Raw genomic sequence first — 19,563 nt, forward strand, 5'->3', positions numbered from 1 at the left:
AGTCTCTTGTGAGGAGGAAACCAACGTTTTACGGCGTCACTTCTGTAATTGTCCCTGTCCTTGTATAACCTGGAATGACCTGGCTTGAACGCCTGAACTCTTTAATGAATGCGTGACTGGCCTTAACAGTGGTTTCCCTTGGTTCCAGTGGTCCAGGCTGAGACCCTGGTTAGAGCCAGCTTGGTAGCAAGGCTTGCCTTGATTTGATACTTGTTCATAAGGAGAGCACAAAAGATTAGAGGTGGCTAATTACAAGCCCATACGTGAGTTTCTGAGTAAAGAGTGTCTGATCTGCTGGAAGAGTGGGGACCAGGGCCCCAGCATGTATGTTACAGAAGCCTCCACCCAAGAACTAAAATGGGTATGGTAACTAATAACGTCAGCAATGGCCACTTCAGTGACCGTGACAGCTGCAGGCTTGCACTGAGCACTGCCTCTGTGCCAGGCACATCCAACACCTCATTGAATCCACCCTAAGCCCTGTGCTGCAGGCCCTTTTATTACTCCCATTTCGTAAGTGGGAAAACTGAGGCTAAGAGAGGTTAAGCGCCTTACCCAGCATCACACAGCTAATAGGTGGAAATTCAGGATTCACACTCAAACTGGCCTCCCTCTGGAACCCAAGCCCTCAAAACCACCTCGCTGAGCAAGAAGTTATTTAGCCCACTTGCTGACTTTCGGCAGGACCATACTGGGAACATGAGAAGTGCCCCTGGATTTTACTGGCCTCCAGAGAATCACGAGGGGAAAGGCAGTCTTGGAGGGCCCAGGCCACACTGGTTGCCGAGTTCAGGGCATGATGGCCCTGGGGCGTCAGCTGCCTGATTGCCTCTCAGCAAACACGGATGGCCCCCAACAGAGTCGGATGGATTCTTACCTGGTTCTCTTTCATGTTCCTCACCAGCTCTTTTGCCTGAATCCACAAGTCTCTGCACAGAGGGAGGGAAGCAGAGAGAAAAATCAGTTAAATACAACTTTGTTGAGGGCCGGAGGCTTGCCCCTTGCCTCAGCCCACATGCCACTCTCTGAGCGGGAGGCTGCACTACACCACTCCTGGGTTCTGGGGGGCAGACATTGACCTGATTTTTAAAGTTAGGCCCATGAAGCAGACTAAAATCAGTGCAGGAGGTAAGTTTCGGCTTTAACACAGATCTCTAGTTTTAAGCCTCTGACTCTTCCAGCCCCCCACCCCAAATCCTCCCATCTAGAAACCCAGGACTGACAGGAGTGCACAACCCTGCAAAGAGTCAGGAAAAGAGCTTACTCAGCACCGTTATGGGGTACCACTCCCTTCCCAGGGCTGCAGACGGGCCTCAGGACAGATGGATTGAAGTGTCTGATGACATCTGAAAGGACTAAAGAGAGAGCTGGTTTGAGGCTGTGGTCTCGGCATGCGGAGGTCACCTGTAAAGACTGACCCCCTTTGGGGTGAGGTACCAGGGTCACTGCCCCTGTTCCGAAGCATGACCTGCCTCGGGCTGTGAGGTCAACCTCGTGGCAGGCCCCTAGAAGTAAACGGAGCTGAAAAAAATGAGCATTCGTCAGGTGCTAGGCCAGGCCACGTGCTAAGCACTCAGGTGTGTGTGAAGGAATCCTGAGGCTGGGGGAAGCCAGGCTAGCTCCCCGAGGTCTCAGGGCTGCCTGAGGTGGCTGGGATCTGAGCCTGAGCTCTCGGACACCAAAGCTCTTCACTGTCCTGCGCTACAGACTCGTTAGGGAGAGTGTGCTGGGACAGGGACCCGGGCAGGCTGCCTTCCCGCCACCCTCCCTCCTCCTGAGAGTGACAGCAGGGCGGGAGATCTCCGGGGAACACGCAGAAAACTCGTCCCAGAGCTGACAGCCAGAGGACCGCTAAAAATAGTGCTGTCAGGAGCAGTTAGGCTGCGTAATGCTCCCCAGAGAGGCGAGGGCAGAGTGGGGAGAGTGTCACGGCAGGGAGGTGGCGCCGCCCCACCCCAGTCCCCCTTGCTTTTTGCCCCCGTCTGCAAGTGCCTGGGGCTTTGTGGGAACGGAATCCAGGAGGCGGCTTTAGAGGGGCTGCCTTTGAAGGGAGCTGGCACTGTGCAGGCAGCAGATGGGGACCCTCTTACCACTTGGGCCATCAGTATCCTCTCACCTGTCAATCAGATCCTGGAGGGCTGCATACCAGGCCTCAGCCTCTCCTGCCGGATGGCGAGGGCTGAAGGCAGGACCAGGACCTTATTTATCCCTAGCCTTGCAGGGAGCCTCATAATTCCAGGCCCTCGGTGAAATTCACTGGCTGACTGACAGGACACCAGCTACCGCACTCGTCCTCACGCTCTGCTCAGTAGAGCGTCTGCATTGTCGCCCGAGTCTCCTCACTAATTATGGAGTGAAAAGCGGTGTCCCTGCTCTCGACTTGTGAGCACCAAGCATAGGTGACTCTATCCACCAGGCTACTTCAGCCGGCGTTAAGGGACTCAGGGGTTCCAGGATGACTTAATCTACTTGTAAGGGACCTCTGATATTAAGTGAAAAAAACCAGGTTACAGATAGCATATTCCTAAGCACATTCATATATAAAAAGGCCAAAATGTTAACAATGATTATGTCTAGATAGCAGGATTACAGTTGGTTTTCATTCTTCTCATTTCATTTTCCTGAATCCAACTGAGATATTTATTTTGTAAGTAAGGGAATTACTACAAAATGAAATAAACTGAAAATTAGAGCTGGGTCTTCTCCTTGGTGTGATGGGGGGTTAGGAGGTGGAGGCAGTGAATGGTGGACAGGTTCCCAAATGAAGTGCTGTAAGTCTAGCCCTGGGGTCCCGGGGGGAAAAGCAGCCTCAGGACTCTAGTCCAGCCACCCCCTGACCCCTTTCCCATGTCTCCGAAGCTTATCCCAATGTCTCCTGGAGTCTCTTTGCTCAGGGACCCTCAGATACGTTTCTCATGCCCTCTTTTCAGGGAATGTGTCTTTTCATACCCTGGCTCCCTATCTGTCCTCTCAGAATGCCTCCCCCTTTCCTCAGGCTCCGCCCCGAGGTGGCCAATAGGGTACATCCTCTTCACTAACCAAAATGCTGCTGTGTCGGGAGGGGCAGGGACAATCTGGATTCTGGCCATGAAAACACAGAACTCACCGGTCACCACTCCCATGCACGCCTGTGGTTCCTTGCTTTCAGTCCTGCAAGTAGAAGCAAGCATATAAGCCTCAGACTGCATTTGTCGCCTACCAACCCTTGCCCCCGACTGCTGTGGTCTCTTTCATAACAAGCGTTGGCTTAGAGTTGCTCTGGCTCTGGTTTATCCTTCCTGGAGACAGAGACACACCTCAGATGGCAATGGAGTCACCAAAAGGGGGTGAGCAGGTCTGGACCCTCTTCCCTGCCCCCGTTAGTCTGGTCCAAAGTTGGAAGAGGATGCAGACCCCGTGCTGAACGAGCCTGACCCTGGTCCAACCCTGCTAGTTTCCTCCAGAGCAGAGCAAGGAGAGTGGAGGAAGGAAGCAAGAATCCCACATTCGGCCTTTCCCACTTTTCCTCCCTTATTCCCCTATTCGGGGGATTCCCGGGCGCGGGGAGTGTTGGCCACAGAGGCAGGAGGCTGCATTCTGGTCCCCCCTCTGCCGCCTGATCCTAAGCGAGCCTGGAGCAGGTGTCTCCTCCCTGGCCCTCGGGTGTCCCTGCCAATGAAGCAGGGAGTTGAGTGCGGATCAGCTCTGAGGTTCCTCTCAACTCTGTTGCTCTGTGGCTCCAGGACAATTACCATTCTTGCTTCTCCAGGTCATCCGCCCCTGAGTCTGGAGGCTGGAAAAGATGCAAGGTGTGAGCAGCTCAGCCAGGGATGGCTGCAGATCCCGTCCTGGGGAGACCCCAGCTGCCTGCCAGACGCCCCCTCCCACCAACAAAAGGGAACCCGTGGATCCAGAAAAAGGCCAAACCCACCCATGTTCGTTTTTCAGGGAGGGAAGAGAGAAGGTTAGGTTTTCTCCAAAGCTTGTTGGTTCAAACTCAGAGTAATAAAAGGTATAAATGTTTTCTTCAGCATAGAAAACTGGGTGGGAGAGCCTGGACTTAAATGCATCTCTGTAGAATGTTAACATCCCACATAGAAACAAAATAGATTGTTTTATTGTGATCTTCCATAATCTAAAATGTATTTATGTATTGTTTGTCTCCCTTGCCTAGAATGTAAGCGCCATGAGGGCAGGCATTTGTGTCTGTTTTGTCCTTGATTATATTCCTTGGACCTAGAACAGTGCCTGACACATCATAAGTACTCAATATATACTTGCTCGATACTAATTTTTGAGGCTTGGAATTGTGCCCAGTACATAGGGATGCTTGGAATTGTGCCCAGCACATAGAAAGTGCCCAGGACATATTAGCTGTCGTCAGTAGTATTATTTTCACAGGTTCTGACACCAATTTTCTCTCTCAGGACTCCTAGAAGACAGTGTCTGTGGTGCTGACAGGTGATGCGGTACCCACACTACCTACACCCAGCCTGCTGTGGCTTCCCTTCAAAGGACCTGCCTGTCCTTAACAACCCAGCTCCAGTGACAGCCATTCAGTCTGTAGAACTGGGCCACACCTCTGGAGCCCTCTTGGGAGGGCAGGCTGACCATGACCTTCCTCTAACTGGGATGGAGTCCTCTCTGCTTCTCAATAAGAGGGAGCTTGAAAGGAAAATTTCCAGGGAAAGGTAACACATTAAACAGAAAATCACACGCAGATGCAAGTCAGGGAGCGTAAGCATGCCAGACAGGAGAAGTCCTGAGGGAGGCCAGCCTCCGGGGCCGAGGCAAGGGGGAGAGCCTGTGCCCAACCAAACGGGACCTGATGGACAGCAGAGGTTTCCCTCAGAAAAGCTGGATGGGGGTGGTGAGGGGAAGGAAAGGAGAGAACAAGAGGAACAAGGTGGAGAGAGTGGGGAAGAGCTCAGGGAGAGGTCACAGAGGGAAGGCTGGGACAAACCCAGCAAACTCCCATGCCACCATTTTGCCTGCTGCCGCCATTTTTCTCCCCACACTCTTCATTGGCTGCCTGTACTGGAGACACACAACTAAGTGAGACACAAGCCCTGGCTTCATGGAATTTGATATAGTGCGTTATAACCTCTCTGACGTGGAAAATGTCTGTGACTCTTAGTCAAGGGGAAAAAAAAGTCACAGCTAGTATATTGCAGTATAACCCTATTTAGGTTACACACACACACACACACACACACACACACACTCTCTCTCTCTTTCACCCGATATGTTGGAGTGTGTGTGTGTATGTGTGTGCGTGTGTTGAGGCCAGAGAATAGGAGATGTGAATGAGATCTTCAATATTTTATACTATCTACATGTGCTTTGAGTTTTTTCTTATACTGAACATGTATCACAATGTGATTAGTTTGAAAATAATTTTGATGAATCTGATCTTTAACGTTCTATGAGGACAAGGAAGTCCAGAGCAATGAGACAAACAAGTGCTCGTAATGGACACAAGTAAGCGATCGGCCTTGGCGACGGAAAGCCTCAGGAACACGAAGCAAAAGCGTCAGCCTTACAGACTTCCGTCTTTTTCATTTCACTGTCCTCCGTTATTTTTCCCTGGCCTGATGTCTTTTATAAACCAGGCTAAGCTCACGACAGGTGACTCTCAGGGCAGACAGAGGAAGGTAGCCTCCTAAGAACTGTGCATTCAGGGCTTGCCCTGAAGGTGGAGGTGCCCGTCAGTGTGATGATAATGATTCCGGGGCTAGGAGACCGTCATGGGCTGAAACCATCTCCCAGCGCCCTGGGCCTCGGGCTCCCAGGAGGAGAAAGGGTGAGCTGAGTGACAGCAGGAGATGTGGGGCTGAATAATTCATGAGCGAAAGAACTCTCTCAGAGCTGGGACCAGAGAGTGGAAACTGTTGATTGGTTTAACTTTAGAAACCTGACTTGGGGTGGAGATTTCCCTGCAGTGAATTTCCCTGCCCAAGGAAGGAGAATTTGAGTCCTCCAGCTGGTGTCACACATTCCTGGCTCCGCGATGTAGCGATCAGCATGCAGGGACACACAGGCTCGGCGGAGTCAGTGTGCTCTGCGTGACATGAAACCTCTTTTCTCATTATTCCAATCCCCCCCTTCACATCCCTCCCACGGGGAAACCTCCACCTTCACCCTCATACACACACACACGCACAGTCACATGTGCAGTTTTAACACCACCATCACAGGTAGAAGAGAACAAGGGCAGGAGCCCTGGCTGCAGATTTCACTGGGCCCTGGTCAGTTTTCTAATGTGAAGTCCCATCCTTTACACACGGCTGGCGCTGTGCGTGGGGTAGCAGGACGGGGCTTGCAGCGAGGAGGCCGGCTGGGCCCAGGGGCAGGGGCTGAGGCTGCAGGGGGTACAGAGTGCAGCAGGGACGCGGGAGGACACGGGGAAGGACACGTGGTAGGTGGAGGCAGGAGGAAGGCACAGGAGGGCAGAGGCAGGGGAGTCCTGGTTCTGGTGCAGGAGGTACAGCCGGGCCCCAGGGCAGAGCTGAGAACACCTGATTAGTTGTCTGTTCGGCTGGGGGCTGCTAGGACTTGGGGGGCAGCAGTGCTGAGACCAGGGCAGGTGGGACTGTGGGAAGCCAGGACTGACTGGGGAATCACACTGACAATTCCGCTCTGCTCTCCAACCCTCTTCTCTTTCTGCTCACCTCCTCTCTCCCCTCTCTTTCCATCCTTCCCTTCTTATTGCTTTCTTTCTCTGTTCCCTGACCATATAGAACAATACCACTTACAACCTATTAGCAAAGAAGAGTGTATTTTTAAACATTTACCATGCAGGTAAGGACATTTTTGTTCTTTATCTCATAAAGAGAAAGTTTAAGAGATTACTTTTAAAATTCTGTGTGACCTTTGACTTAATTTATCATTAGGTTTGATTTTTTAATGAAACTCCAAAAGTTCCTTCATCCTAATGTAAAGGGAGGCATTCATTTCATTTAAGACAACAACAACATCAACTCAGAACCCTAGATTTTAGGATGTTTTCCAACTCAGAGAATGCTCTTCTCTCCCCAAACGAAGCGTTCTGCCTGGTTACTAGGAGCTCATTCAGAAGGTCACCAGTCCCAAACCCTATACCTCCCACCTCCACCTCTTTGACAAACTCACAGTTTCCACATTGCCAATGGCTGCCACAAATTTAATATCAGAAGGTCTCAGAGAGTGGACTGCAAAGACAAGAACGCATGTAAGAAGGTCAGATCTATGTTCCCCACAACGCGGGCCAAGGGCGCCAAATGGGAGAAGCAGACCCGTGTCCCCCACCCCAAGGACAGCTGCTGAGGCTGCGTCTGTTGGCCATGGGAGTGGGAAGCTGAAGATCAGGCAGTTGCTGGGAGCCCTGGAAACCTGCTCCAAAGAGGCTCACTCCTCTCTGGAGGCCACACTGCTAACTGGACTCAGTATCTCCAAATAGGTGTCCCATGGAAGGTCACTCACAGCCCTCATTTCCCTCTCACCTGGCCCTCTTTCTGCCTCTTACTTCCCTCTATCCCTTGGCTCTGCATTTCTGGGCTACCATTAATGAGTGAGAGAGCAACAAATTAAAACGAAAACCATCTGGGTTCAAAAGGGATCATGTTAGCTTGAAGGACTCAAAGCCTGTGAACACACATAAACATCAGATGCAAGCTGTATGCAAATGGTACACCAGGAAGCCTCCATGACCCACCTGGGCCCCCAGCATCCTTAGAATTAAGTTTCTTTAGAAACCACTGATATATTCCTTGGTCATGTTATGGGGACATTAAAGGTAAGCCTCCTAAAGAAGCCACTTCCTAAGAAGTACATCAATTTCTTTTTCTACCCACATTCCTTACATGACAGAATAGTAAGAATAGCACGCTTAACTGGAAACCCTGGTAAGTCAGTACAATGCAAACATAAACAAATCCATTAAACGCAGTTTATAATGCAGCCACATAATAGGATAAAGCTGGAGAAGAGGACCAGCTCAAGAGCAACATTCATAGCATCCAGGTATTAGATAAATGTAGCCCATTATAGGAATAATATGTCTAGAGCTGCCACTGTGGCTACATTACAGGATTGGGGAAGGCACGTGAGTGACCAAGCTCCAAGCCACAGCTCCTGTGACACGGTCTACCCACCTGGAGGTGAGCTCCCAGAGGTTGCCCTCACCCAGGCAAACCACTGTGGGGTCATGTCGGTTTTATCTCTGCGTGGTGTGTTGGGCTGTGTCCCTCCATAGGAATGACTGAGGGGGCCAAAAGAGGAAGGACTGAGGATGGGGAAGAGGGAAGACTTCAACAGCCAAAAAGTGCAAGAGGAGTAGTGTTGGAGCCTCTGCTGGCCACACCAGAGAGAAGACGCTGGCCTTCCTGGCTCATGGCTCAGCGTCACATACCTGAGTTAGAAGGCACATCAGATCCTGACTTCTTTGAGTTGCATGAGAATGGAAAACTCTTCAGGCTCTGCCGCTGAAACCGAACATCAGAAACATCAACTGCCTTGTATGGAAATATTACAGGTCCTGAAAACTTGGTGTAGAAATGACCACGTACTTGTTGTACTAGGCTCAAAATCCAGAAGCAACAACTTTCCATAGTCATGTTCTTCTAACCCCTTACCCAGTTCACCTAGTAAAAGGGGACACGTGCCTATTGACAATGATTTTAGCAGATGGCAGTTAAGGATACCCCAGAACAGTGGGGTGGAGAGGGAGGGAGGTTAAAGAATAAGAACAATTCTTGGAACAGTGAGAAAGTTCTGGAGATAGATAGTGGTGACAGGTGCACAACAATGTGAATATACTTAATGCCACTGAACGTGTATACTCAAAAATGGTAAATGTTATGTATATTTTACAATAAAAAAGAAATCATTAAGAAGAGACCCAGTATATCTAGACTGAAAAATTTTTAAATCGATTCTATCCTATTATGTTTTCTGTATTATCTGCTTTCCTTCTTTAAATTTGATTATTTACACGAAAGTAGGTATATGAGGCATTATGCTATTTGCTGCTGGTAACTGGATAAAGTGGAAACAGGGAGACTCTCACATTCCCACTGGAACGGCATGTGTCCTAAGCCCAGAGGGGCTGCTGAGAGCACAGGAGGGAATGGGTGGCCAGTGCTGGGGTCCTCAGGACCTCTTGGCCTCCTCAGACGCCCGTGAAAATCCAGAGCAGCCTCTGCTTCTGTGAATCACATGGAGGGCTTTGGGAAGGGAGGTTATACGTTTTCTCCCCAGAATTGAGAGTGGAAGGGGAAATACTCCAATGGGGTAAAAATGTGCAGTAAATGAGTTGCTTGACCACATCTCTCTGTCACAAGGAGACGCAAGTTAACTTCTCGTGAATTACCAATTTCGGTAAGAGATAAAGCATTTACTCTCAACTCTTATCTTGTAGATGTTCTGGGAAGATCTCACCCAGATGCCTTCGGATAACTCCCAGCATCTGCTTCAAGGTTCACAGAGATAACCAGCCCATCGATAATCTTTCCAGACACTTCTGGGAACCACCTGCTCACTCTGCAGGGATGATGCGCCCCAAATTCCAGGAGGTACGGCTATGCTCTGTCAGGCAGCCCGGCTGTCCCCGGAGAAGCCACTCATCTAGCCCATTCCCTAAAGGCCTCAGGGAGGGAACCTGCCAACTTGCATCAAGACTTAGATTCACCCTCTAGAAGGGAACTCACTCCCCCTCCTGTGAGGACAAAGCCCTGACCTCTGGCCATAGCTGCTCTTCCAGTGTGTTCTCTCCAGGGGAGGTACGGGCCTGGGTAGTTCCTAAAAGAAAGCAAAAACAGTTCAGGTTATTTAGCTGGAAATTAACTCCCACCCAGATTTGCAGCTTTCGTGCCCTTCCTCCCTGCCCGACCTATGTGCCCTGCTCAGTAACGTCCCTTGTGTTAGGAAAGTCCAGGTTCCATTCCTTCAACTATCACCTCCATTGTTTGGGACACTGTGCTTCCATTAATGCAGCCTATTAATCAGAATCCCCAGGATGAAAAGCAAAAGTGCTACCTGGGAGGGGTCAGCAATGACCTTATATCATTCATGGGCACATTACCACAGATGCCTCTATTGGTTCCTTAGCGAAGGGCAGAACTCTCCGGGAGAGTAATGTTGGACAAATAGCTGCTGTTGTTTGGGGATCCAGGACAAATGAGGGAAGGCAGAGGACATCCGGGAACAGTCTGAAGGTGATGTGAGCTTAGGAGCTTAGCCATAACTATACACAGTAGCTGGAGAGGGGCTGTCTCCAGTGGGCTTACTGACTGTGAGGCAGAGAGGAAGAAAAGGCAGGTGGAGAGCTGCTAAGACATTGTCCTTGTCCCAGCTTACTTTGGGCCAGTCTTTTAAAACTTTTAATTTTATTTTACTTTTTAAAAATATAATATATGTACAATGAGAGACTCATTTTATAAGCTAATGAGTTTTCCCATCAAACCTACCATCAAACTTTTAGCTACAGAAATAATAGTGTAGTGTACAATAACAGCACTCATTTTTAAATAAAGGAACCAAGACAATCACCCACGGTGCCACTACCCCTAGAGCCCAAGAGTGGTTTCATATGCTCACACCCGCCTGTCCACCATCAGGCTCCTGGTCAGTCACACATTTATTCAGTTGTAATCAATGTGGATGCAATGCTGTATCCTACAAGCTCCCTTTAATGTTGCATCATGAGCTTTTTTTCACACTGTTACATAATCTTGATGCTTACTTCAACACCTTCAAGAAACATATATGATACTGATATGTAATCAGAGGTCTGGCTCCCTTGCTTCCTCTGGCTTCTCCCCACTCAGTTCTCTGCCCAGAGCACCCACTCCTTGTAAAGGCATATCATGCAAGAACCCCCAGACAGCATCAGACAAGGCTGAAGGGAGACCTGACTTGGGGGAGAGGGCTTGATTTCTTTGCCACCCCACCCTTCTTTTGCAGCTTTACTTTTTGACCCTGAAAAGAATTTATCTGGAGTTTCATGAGGAACAAGAGTATATTTCCATTTCACGCCCACGGTGAGATCAGGCACTGATTTCCACTTCGGAGCTCGTAACAGGAATGTTGGTTGTATCCTGCCCCCAGATCTCAGTGACCCTTTTGAAATTCCCGGAAGAAATGCTTCTGTGCAGAAAGAACCGCATGATGGGAAGGTGTTGAGGTGTGGACAAACACGGAGTGCTTGGAAGGGCTGGAGCAAAGGGTTCATAACTGGAGGGGAGGGGAGGGGAGGGCAGGGCAGGGCAGGGCAGGGTAGATGAGGCTGCACAGACAGATGGCAGCTGGGCTGTGGAGCTGTGAATGCCAGTCTGTTCCACAGGCAACAGGAAGCCATGACCAGTCTTTGAAGAGATGACTGTTAGGGTGTGTTTTAAGATGATCATCGCTCTGGGAGTAGTGGGGTAGGTGAATTCGCAGGGCAGAGATTTGAGACCATTTTGGTAACATTGTTTTTAAGCCAGGATAAAAAGGTATATGGTAGTCAACACTTACATGCGGCTTCTAGGTGTCAGGCACTGTTCTAAGCACTTACGTGAAATAATTCATTTACTCCTCACAACAACTCTATGAGATAAATGCTATCATCCCCACTTTACAGTTAAGAAACAGGCCCAGAAAGGGTAAGTGACATTTTAAAGGTGACACAGTGAACACTTGGTGATGGAAGGATTTGAAAATGGGCAGTCTGGCCCCATAGGCCGTGCTCAGAACCAAACTAAGTGTAAGTCACAGCCTAAGATTTAGACCAGGGCCCAGCAAACTTCTTCAATATAGTCAATATTTTAGATTTTGCAGACTATACAGTCTCTGTCACAAATACTCAGCTCTGCTGTTGTACTGTGAAAACCATCATAGATAACATGTAGACAAATTATAGAGACATTTGAATTTCATATAATTTTCATGTGCCATTAAATACCTTTCTTTTTATTTTTCTCAACCATTTAAAAATGTAAAAAACTTTTTGGATATCAACAAACTGATTTTAAAGTTTATATGGAGGGGCTTCCCTGGTGGCGCAGTGGTTGAGAATCTGCCTGCCAATGCAGGGGACATGGGTTCGAGCCCTGGTCTGGGAAGATCCCACATGCCGCGGAGCAACTGGGCCTGTGAGCCACAACTACTGAGCCTGTGCGTCTGGAGCCTGTGCTCCGCAACAAGAGAGGCCGCGATAGCGAGAGGCCCGCGCACCGCGATGAAAAGTGGCCCCTGCTTGCCACAACTAGAGAAAGCCCTCGCACAGAAATAAAGACCCAACACAGCCAAAACTAAATAAATTAAAAAAAAAAAAAAGTTTATATGGAGAGGCAAAAGACCCAGAATAGCTAACAGAATATCAAAGGAGAAGAACAAAGTCAGAGGACTGACACTGCCCAAATTCAAAAGTTACTATAAAGCTACAGGATGATACTGGCAGAAGAACAGACAAACAGACCCATGGAACAAGAGCGAGTGCCCAGACACAGACCCACATAAATAGAGTCAACTGCTCTTTGACAAGAGTGCAAAGGCAGCACAATGGAGAAAAGACAGTCTTTTCAACGAATGATGCTGTAATAACTAGATGTCCACGTGAAAAAAAAATTGATCTAAAAATGTAAAAATCATTCTTGGCTCACAGGTCATACAGAAAGTGGCAGAGGGCTGGATTTGGCCCATGGGCCGTTGTTTGTGAACCAATGTCTGATCTAGACACTATTTTTGTTTATAATTAATTTTTATTGGAGTATAGTTGCTTTACAATGTTGTGTTAGTTTCTACTGTACAGCAAAGTGAATCAGCTATACGTATACATATATCCCCTCTTTTTTGGATTTCCTTCCCATTTAGGTCACCACAGAGCACTGAGTAGAGTTCCCTGAGCTACACAGTAGGTTCTCATTAGTTATCTATTTTATACATAGTACCAATAGTGTATATGTGTCATTCCCAATCTCCCAATTCATCCCACCCCCCTGATCTAGACACTATTGAAAAGAGGTCATCAAGGTGAAATGGGAAGATCACATCTCTGGTGATCAGCAATATCCCTTAGCCCTAGGCATCCCCACTGGGTGCCTGGGATCCATCTCTAGATTACCAGGCTGGTTGCTGCTGCCACAGCTCCTCATTGGCCTTTGCCAGCACCTTCACAAGTAGAGGAACATAGGTGCTAGAGCGATTCTCCCCTGGTCTTTGAGAAATGTCCCACTCAGCACATCTCCTGGTCCTCCAGGCTTCACGCCTGAGAAGTAAAAAAATTGCTCCTCAAAGAAAGCTTTTGGTCTCTGTTGAAACTAGCAGTTTTCTTAAAAAAAAAAAAAAATTATCATCATGGATATGCTTGTACTCTTTAATTTATAAATTTTTAAAAATTGAATAATATAAGCAGAAGATCTGGCCCAGTGCCTGCACAAAGTATATATTGAAATCTGTTAATTTTGATGAAAGAAGTTGTTTCATTATCAATCCAGAGACACAATCTTACAAAATCTATGGGATACAGCAAAAGCAGTTCTTAGAGGGAAGTTCATAGCAGTACAGGCCTTCCTCAAAAAACAAGAAAAATCTCAAATAAACAACCTAAACTACCACTTAAAAGAACTACAGAAAGAAGAACGAAATAACGTCATTTGCAGCAACATGGATACAACTAGAGATTATCATACTAAGTGAAGTAAGTCAGAAAGAGAAAGATAAATACCATATGATATCACTTATATGTGGAATCTAGAATATGACACAAATGAACCTATCTACGAAACAGAAACAGACTCATGGACATAGAGAACCGACCTATGGTTGCCAAGGGGGTGGGGTTGGGGGAGGGATGGAGTGGGAGGTTGGGGTTAGCAGATGCAAACTATTATACATGGAATGGATAATCAACAAGGGCATTTAGAAAAGAAAAAAAAAAAAGAAAAAAATAATCCAGAGAGACAGATGTCATTATTAGTATAATTTATAGCAATGAAAGTTTAAATTTTTCTTTAGAGAGGTGGGGCTGGGTTGAGAGACCCTATCTGCTGACTCTAAATCTAAAAGGTTTTAAAGGGGCTCAGAAGAGCTTGTTTTCGAAGACAAGAGATGGATCCCTACATCTTTCCCTGAAAACATCATGGAATCTTCTGGGCCTAATTTTTTTCCTCTGCAGACATTAAATCATGCATTTCCCCATTGTGTGTGTGTGTGTGTGTGTGTGTGTGTGTGTGTGTGCAAGTGTGCCCATCTGTTGAGAGTCATAAAGGCAGCAAGAACTTGAGGAGTAAATAGCCAGAGAAAAGGACAGTAGAGAGAGTGCGTCCAACATTTGATGCTGTTTTTACCCTTGAAACACTTGCCAAATCATGGGCAACAGAAATCAGCAGCTAAGTGGCTAATATGCTGGGCAGAGCTTCAGACTGTCCACGGAGCTGGGGGGAAACATTGGAGTCCAGTGCCCATCAAGGAGGAGGTGCCCTGGTGAGTGTCCCAGTCTTTTATTTGGGACTTCAAAGAGCTAGACCCTTGGAAGATGGATAAAGTGGAAATAGACCAGCCTCCAAAAAGACTGAAGCCCAGCTTTGAGTCAGTTCGATTCCCAGTATTAGATTAGGGTGATCTGCCCCTACCTAACTGCTTGCCCAAAGTAAAGCCTTTATGGAAGAAGACAGCACCATCTGGAACATACAGTTATCTAATTTTTCATACACAATGCCTGGCTTTCAATAAAAAAAAAAAAATTACCAGGAGATAATACCAAATAAACAGAAACCAAGAGAGAGAAAAAAATCCCAACAGACAATAGACAGTGAAAAGTGGTGGAATAATGTGGAAATAAAGGGATAATATCTGCAGCTTTGTTAGCCTGATGTTTTTTTCCCAGTTGGGGTGAGGAGTAAACCAATGGGATATTCAGTGGGGCGATCCAGGAATGAGAAGGAGGAAAAGGGAAGGGCAGAGATACACCTCACATATTCCTGGTTGGCTGGGAGTCTGTGTTTGTTCTGGGAAGACCTGAAAGAGCCCCATGTAAAATTAAAGTGAAGAAAAACTTGAGAATTGTCTGCAACTTTGTGTTCATTCCCCACCCTACACACAGACCGATAAACAGAGCCTTACAAATTCAAGGTCTTTGGATACCACCTCTGTCCAAATCACTGATCACTAAACCATGCAGACTCAGGGGTGACTCCTAGGATGCCAGGTTAAAAAAAAAAAAGAAATAAAAAACTGAGCAAAGACATCAGTGGCTGTCCACTGTAGGGAAACAGATTCCACAGTTTAATTCCAGGCAGGTTACTGAAAAATGAACCAACAACCCTCAGAAATGGAATATGAAAAATTGTTAAATTTTATCAGACATGTCCAGTTTTCAACCAAAAGTTACTAGATGTGCCATGAAATTGAAAAGTGAGACCCATACTCCAGAAAAAAAAGAAGCCAATGAAAACGTGTTCTGAGTGGGCCCAGATGTTGGGTTTTCCAGGCAAGGTCTTCAAAGTAGCTATTACATATAAGTTCAAAGAATTAATGAAACTATGTTCAAAGAATTAAAGAAAAATGTGAAGTTTAAAGACTCAACAAATAGAAGCTATAAAAAGAAAATTCCAGAGATGAAAAATAAAATAACTGAAAGATTTACTAGATGGGCTCAGTAACAGACTTGAGATGGCAGAAAAAAGAATCTGTAAACTTAAAGACAGATCAATAGAAAGTACATTTTTGAAAAATACAGAGGAAAAGAGATTGAAGAAACAAAAATAGAGCCTCAGAGGTCTGTGGATACAGTCAAGCATACAAAACATACAGGTAATGAGTCCCAGAAGAAGCAGAGAGAGAAAGAGGCAGAAAAAGATTTGAAGAGATAATGGCTGAAAATTTCCCACATTTGGTGAAAAATATTGAGTCACAGATCAAAGAAGCAGGGATAAAAACAAAAGCAAACAAACAAAACAACCACTTTAGGTAAGAAAAACACAATTTTACTTAGACACATCAACTGTAATAATTGATGTGTCCAGGTGTAGCTTAAAGCCAAGGTAAAAAAAAAAAAAAAGCTCAAACAGCAGAAGAAAAACAGCTTTTCATGCATAGGAGACCAACATTACAATTAACAGTCAACTTATCGGAAACGGTGGAGGCCAGAAGGCAGTGGAATGACATATTCAAAATGCTACAAGGAAGATGACCCCACATGCAAGCATGGTAATGTAAGAAGAGATGACGTACAGAAAGTAAACATGTAGGCGAATCCAAAATAATATTGCCTGTATAAAACAGAAGCCAGCAAACTATGGCTCATAGGTTAAATCTGCCCACAGCCTATTTTTGTATGGCTCACTAGATAAGAATGATATTTACATTTTTAAAGGGTTATAAAACAAAGAAGAATATGTGGTAGAGACCATACATGATCCACAAAACCAAATATTTACTGTTTGGCCCTTTACAGAAAAAATGTTTGCCAACTCCAATACAAAAAATAAAAAATAATAGTGTGGAGTTTAAAATATATGTAACGTATTGCTGTGGGCAGATGTGAATGGAGTTAAATGGAGTTACACTGTTGTAAGGTTTTTCTTTATCTGGGGAGTGATTAAAGTACTCATTTATATTAGACTTTAATATAACAAGGATGCATGTTATAATCAAATACCAAAATAACAAAAATGTATAATCAGCAAGCTAATATTGGGCAGGATACTGTGGGGGAACTGAAACAATAGAAATGTTTAATCCAAAGAAGACAAGAAAGGAGGAGAAAAGATCATAGAACAGGTACGACACATTGAAGCACAGAGAGTCAGATATCATTTTTAAGCATACTTGGGAAGAACAGAAAAGAGAAGCTTAGGGGGCTGCATGAGAACTTCCTTCAGTGTCTGAAAGGTCTGGATACCAAGGGGGATGGCCTTGTTCCATGTGGCCCCCAAACCAGGACTGGACCAGTGGAGACAGGTTGTCCCTTGGTAGAATAGCTAGAGCTACCTGAATAAGAATGCAGCCGCATAGCACAGGGAGATCAGCTCGGTGCTCTGTGACCACCTAGAGGGGTGGGATAGGGAGGATGGGAGGGAGGGAGATACAAGAAGGAAGAGATATGGGGATATATGTATATGTATAGCTGATTCACTTTGTTATAAAGCAGAAACTAACACACCATCGTAAAGCAATTATACTCCAATAAAGATGTTAAAAAAAAAAAAAAAAAAGAATGGGGCCGCCCAGGGCACTTGGTCCAGGCAGCGGGTGGGGACCATGGGGGGCATGTGGTACATACACCAGGCAGGTGTTAGGAGCTTGGACACCCTTGGTCTAGTCAATCTCTCCATGCCTCCGTTTCCTCACCTATAAGGTGAGGTTGATAACACCTGCCTTGTGGAGTTGCTGTAAGGATTAATCACATGTAAACATGATATCAGCATGGTATCTGACATGTGCTAAAGGTTCAGTAACTGGTAGTTATGATTATTATAATCAGTATAAGAGAGATGATTAAGCACAGACCATTTTTCAGATACTTCCAGTCTCAATATTCTGGGATTTCCTTATATAACTAGAGAGTTCGTGTTTACCCTGATGATCTAAATCATCCCTGATAACTGCCCTGGGGCGTCACAAAGAGGCTGTACCTGGAATCTAAGTGTCTAGACCTGAGGACCCGGATGGAGACTTAGGACCCCTGGGTCCTATCCCCACTGACTCCTGGGCCCTCACTCCAGGGCTTCCCACTCTGCTTCCCATTCTGCTTCCCACCAGTAAATGGAAGAAAAATTCTTGCCTTTCCCATAGCACCCCAAGGTATTGTGGGAGAAATTGTCAAAGCACTTGTGGCCTGACTGGACCCCAATCATGGAATCCCAAGGGAATTTTCCCATTTGGAAGGTTGTTTTAGCCTCAAGCTCGTGGATCTATGAAGGGCTTAGAGCTCCCTGAAAAACTACCACCTCAGTATGGTCAATAAGGGAAAAAGACAAGTACTTTTCCACCCTGCTAGGCAGGAAACAGAATGTGTGTGCACACTCTGAGGAACAGGTTTGGCTGAGATCAATCTTCCAAGTTGGACAGAGCTGTGACCACTGGGGTCCTGGAGCCAACAAAGGGCCATCATAGTATTAGGTCTTGGCAAGGCAAAGTCACACACGGTTCTCCTCTGGGAGGCCCCTCTGAACCACTGGTTCTCAACCCACTGCCTGTTGCCCAGCCCCCAACACTGAGATTCAGATTGGATTGGCCTGGGGGTGGGGGGCCTTGGTGTGCTGGACCCCAGCAGATTTTCAAAGCCCTTTGAGTGATGTTCGTGTGCTTCTGAGGTTAACAGCCCTGACTCTTCAAGGAAACCCAAAGCTTGTCAGCCCAACAGCTGGCCAGGGGTAGGGAGTGTGATTTCAAAAGCAAAACTAAAACAACTCATGCTCTCTTAATTAGTAGATTTCCTTTATTTTTTTGTTATTTTTTACTTATACTGTGTCTAGAGCACAATTTTCCACCTCCATCCCTGCCTTGAAGAAAGATGGCCATGTTGTAACCTTGATCAAGCATCAATCTCTCTGGACCTTGACTTCCCCATCTATAAAATGGGGATGAGACTGGCTTCCCTGGCTTCTTCACGGGCTTCTTGCGAGAACAGGAAAGCACCGTGTGAATAGGAGAGGCCACACACTTGCAAGGGAGGACTTGTCTCCCTGGATGAATGGGAGGCATATGCCCTGGGCAGTGGGAAGGACAGTCAAGGCCAACACATGCGGAATTAAGGCCACTCTTCAGTGTACATTAAGTCTGGGGGCTCTTTGAAAAAGTGCAATGTCCTCACAGCAACCCTAAAGGGTAAGTAGAGGCAGGATTGACAGGCTCTAGAGAGGCTAGGTAACTTTTCACCAGCTCACACAAACCACACCAGCAAGGGCAGGGTCAGGCCTCGCACCAGCACTGCCATCCACTAACCGGTGAGCTACCTGGGTAAGCTGGGAAGGGGAGGGTCCAAGTCAGCCAGGGTTTGTCTTCTGTGCTGTCCTGGGCTGTAAGCAGGTCTTCTGGGCTTTGCCGGTCGCCCTGTGCAGCATCTTATGCCCATTCACACTTAGGGCCTGTGGGATGCTGTTTTCGACCTGCGGGCAGGCACCGCCCGGGGCCGGCACGGCTGCTGCTCTTATACCAACAGTGCTCTGAGGAGCACAGGATGCTATCGGGGTGCTTGGGCACCCACGTGCCGCAGTCGGTGAGGGCAGCCCAAGGGCCAGAGAACCTTTCTGGGGTAGCTAGACTGACCTCTGTCTTAGAATTCTAGAATGGCTGCGGTGGGCTGAACTTTGAGATCATCTCGTTTAATACCTCAGCAAACCGAGACCCAGAGAGGTTAGCAAACTTGCCAAAGACCACTCAGCAAGTTATCGAAGGCTGTGTGTGGAGCTCAGTTCTCCTTAACCTAGTCTGGCCTGCTTTCCTTGGGACCAAAGTCTGTTAAACTTACGGTTACCAAAGGGGAAAGGTGGGGAATGGGGAGGTTGGTATTAACATATACACACGACTATATATAAAACAGATAACCAACAAGGACCTACTGTATAGCACAGGGAACTCTGCTCAATATTCTGTAATAACCTAAATGGGAAAAGAATCTGA

At 46.8% G+C, this 19,563-nt stretch overlaps 1 protein-coding gene across 1 annotated transcript in view; it reads right to left on the bottom strand.

Moving 5' to 3' along the window:
• The window catches only part of PLB1 (phospholipase B1), a 129,454-nt gene that overhangs the window by 92,883 nt on the left and 17,008 nt on the right, over positions 1-19,563 (bottom strand). Inside the window, exons 3-9 of the mRNA XM_082356692.1 lie at positions 9,695-9,756; positions 8,369-8,441; positions 7,120-7,169; positions 3,732-3,772; positions 3,107-3,150; positions 1,265-1,355; positions 878-929 (exon numbers count right to left, since the gene is read on the bottom strand). Of these exons, the coding sequence (XP_082212818.1) occupies positions 878-929; positions 1,265-1,355; positions 3,107-3,150; positions 3,732-3,772; positions 7,120-7,169; positions 8,369-8,441; positions 9,695-9,756 (413 nt within the window). The remainder of the gene's footprint in view (positions 1-877; positions 930-1,264; positions 1,356-3,106; positions 3,151-3,731; positions 3,773-7,119; positions 7,170-8,368; positions 8,442-9,694; positions 9,757-19,563) is intronic.

This window comes from Balaenoptera borealis (genome assembly GCF_965194805.1).
Source record: "Balaenoptera borealis genome assembly, chromosome: 15".
Lineage (NCBI taxonomy): Eukaryota > Metazoa > Chordata > Mammalia > Artiodactyla > Balaenopteridae > Balaenoptera > Balaenoptera borealis.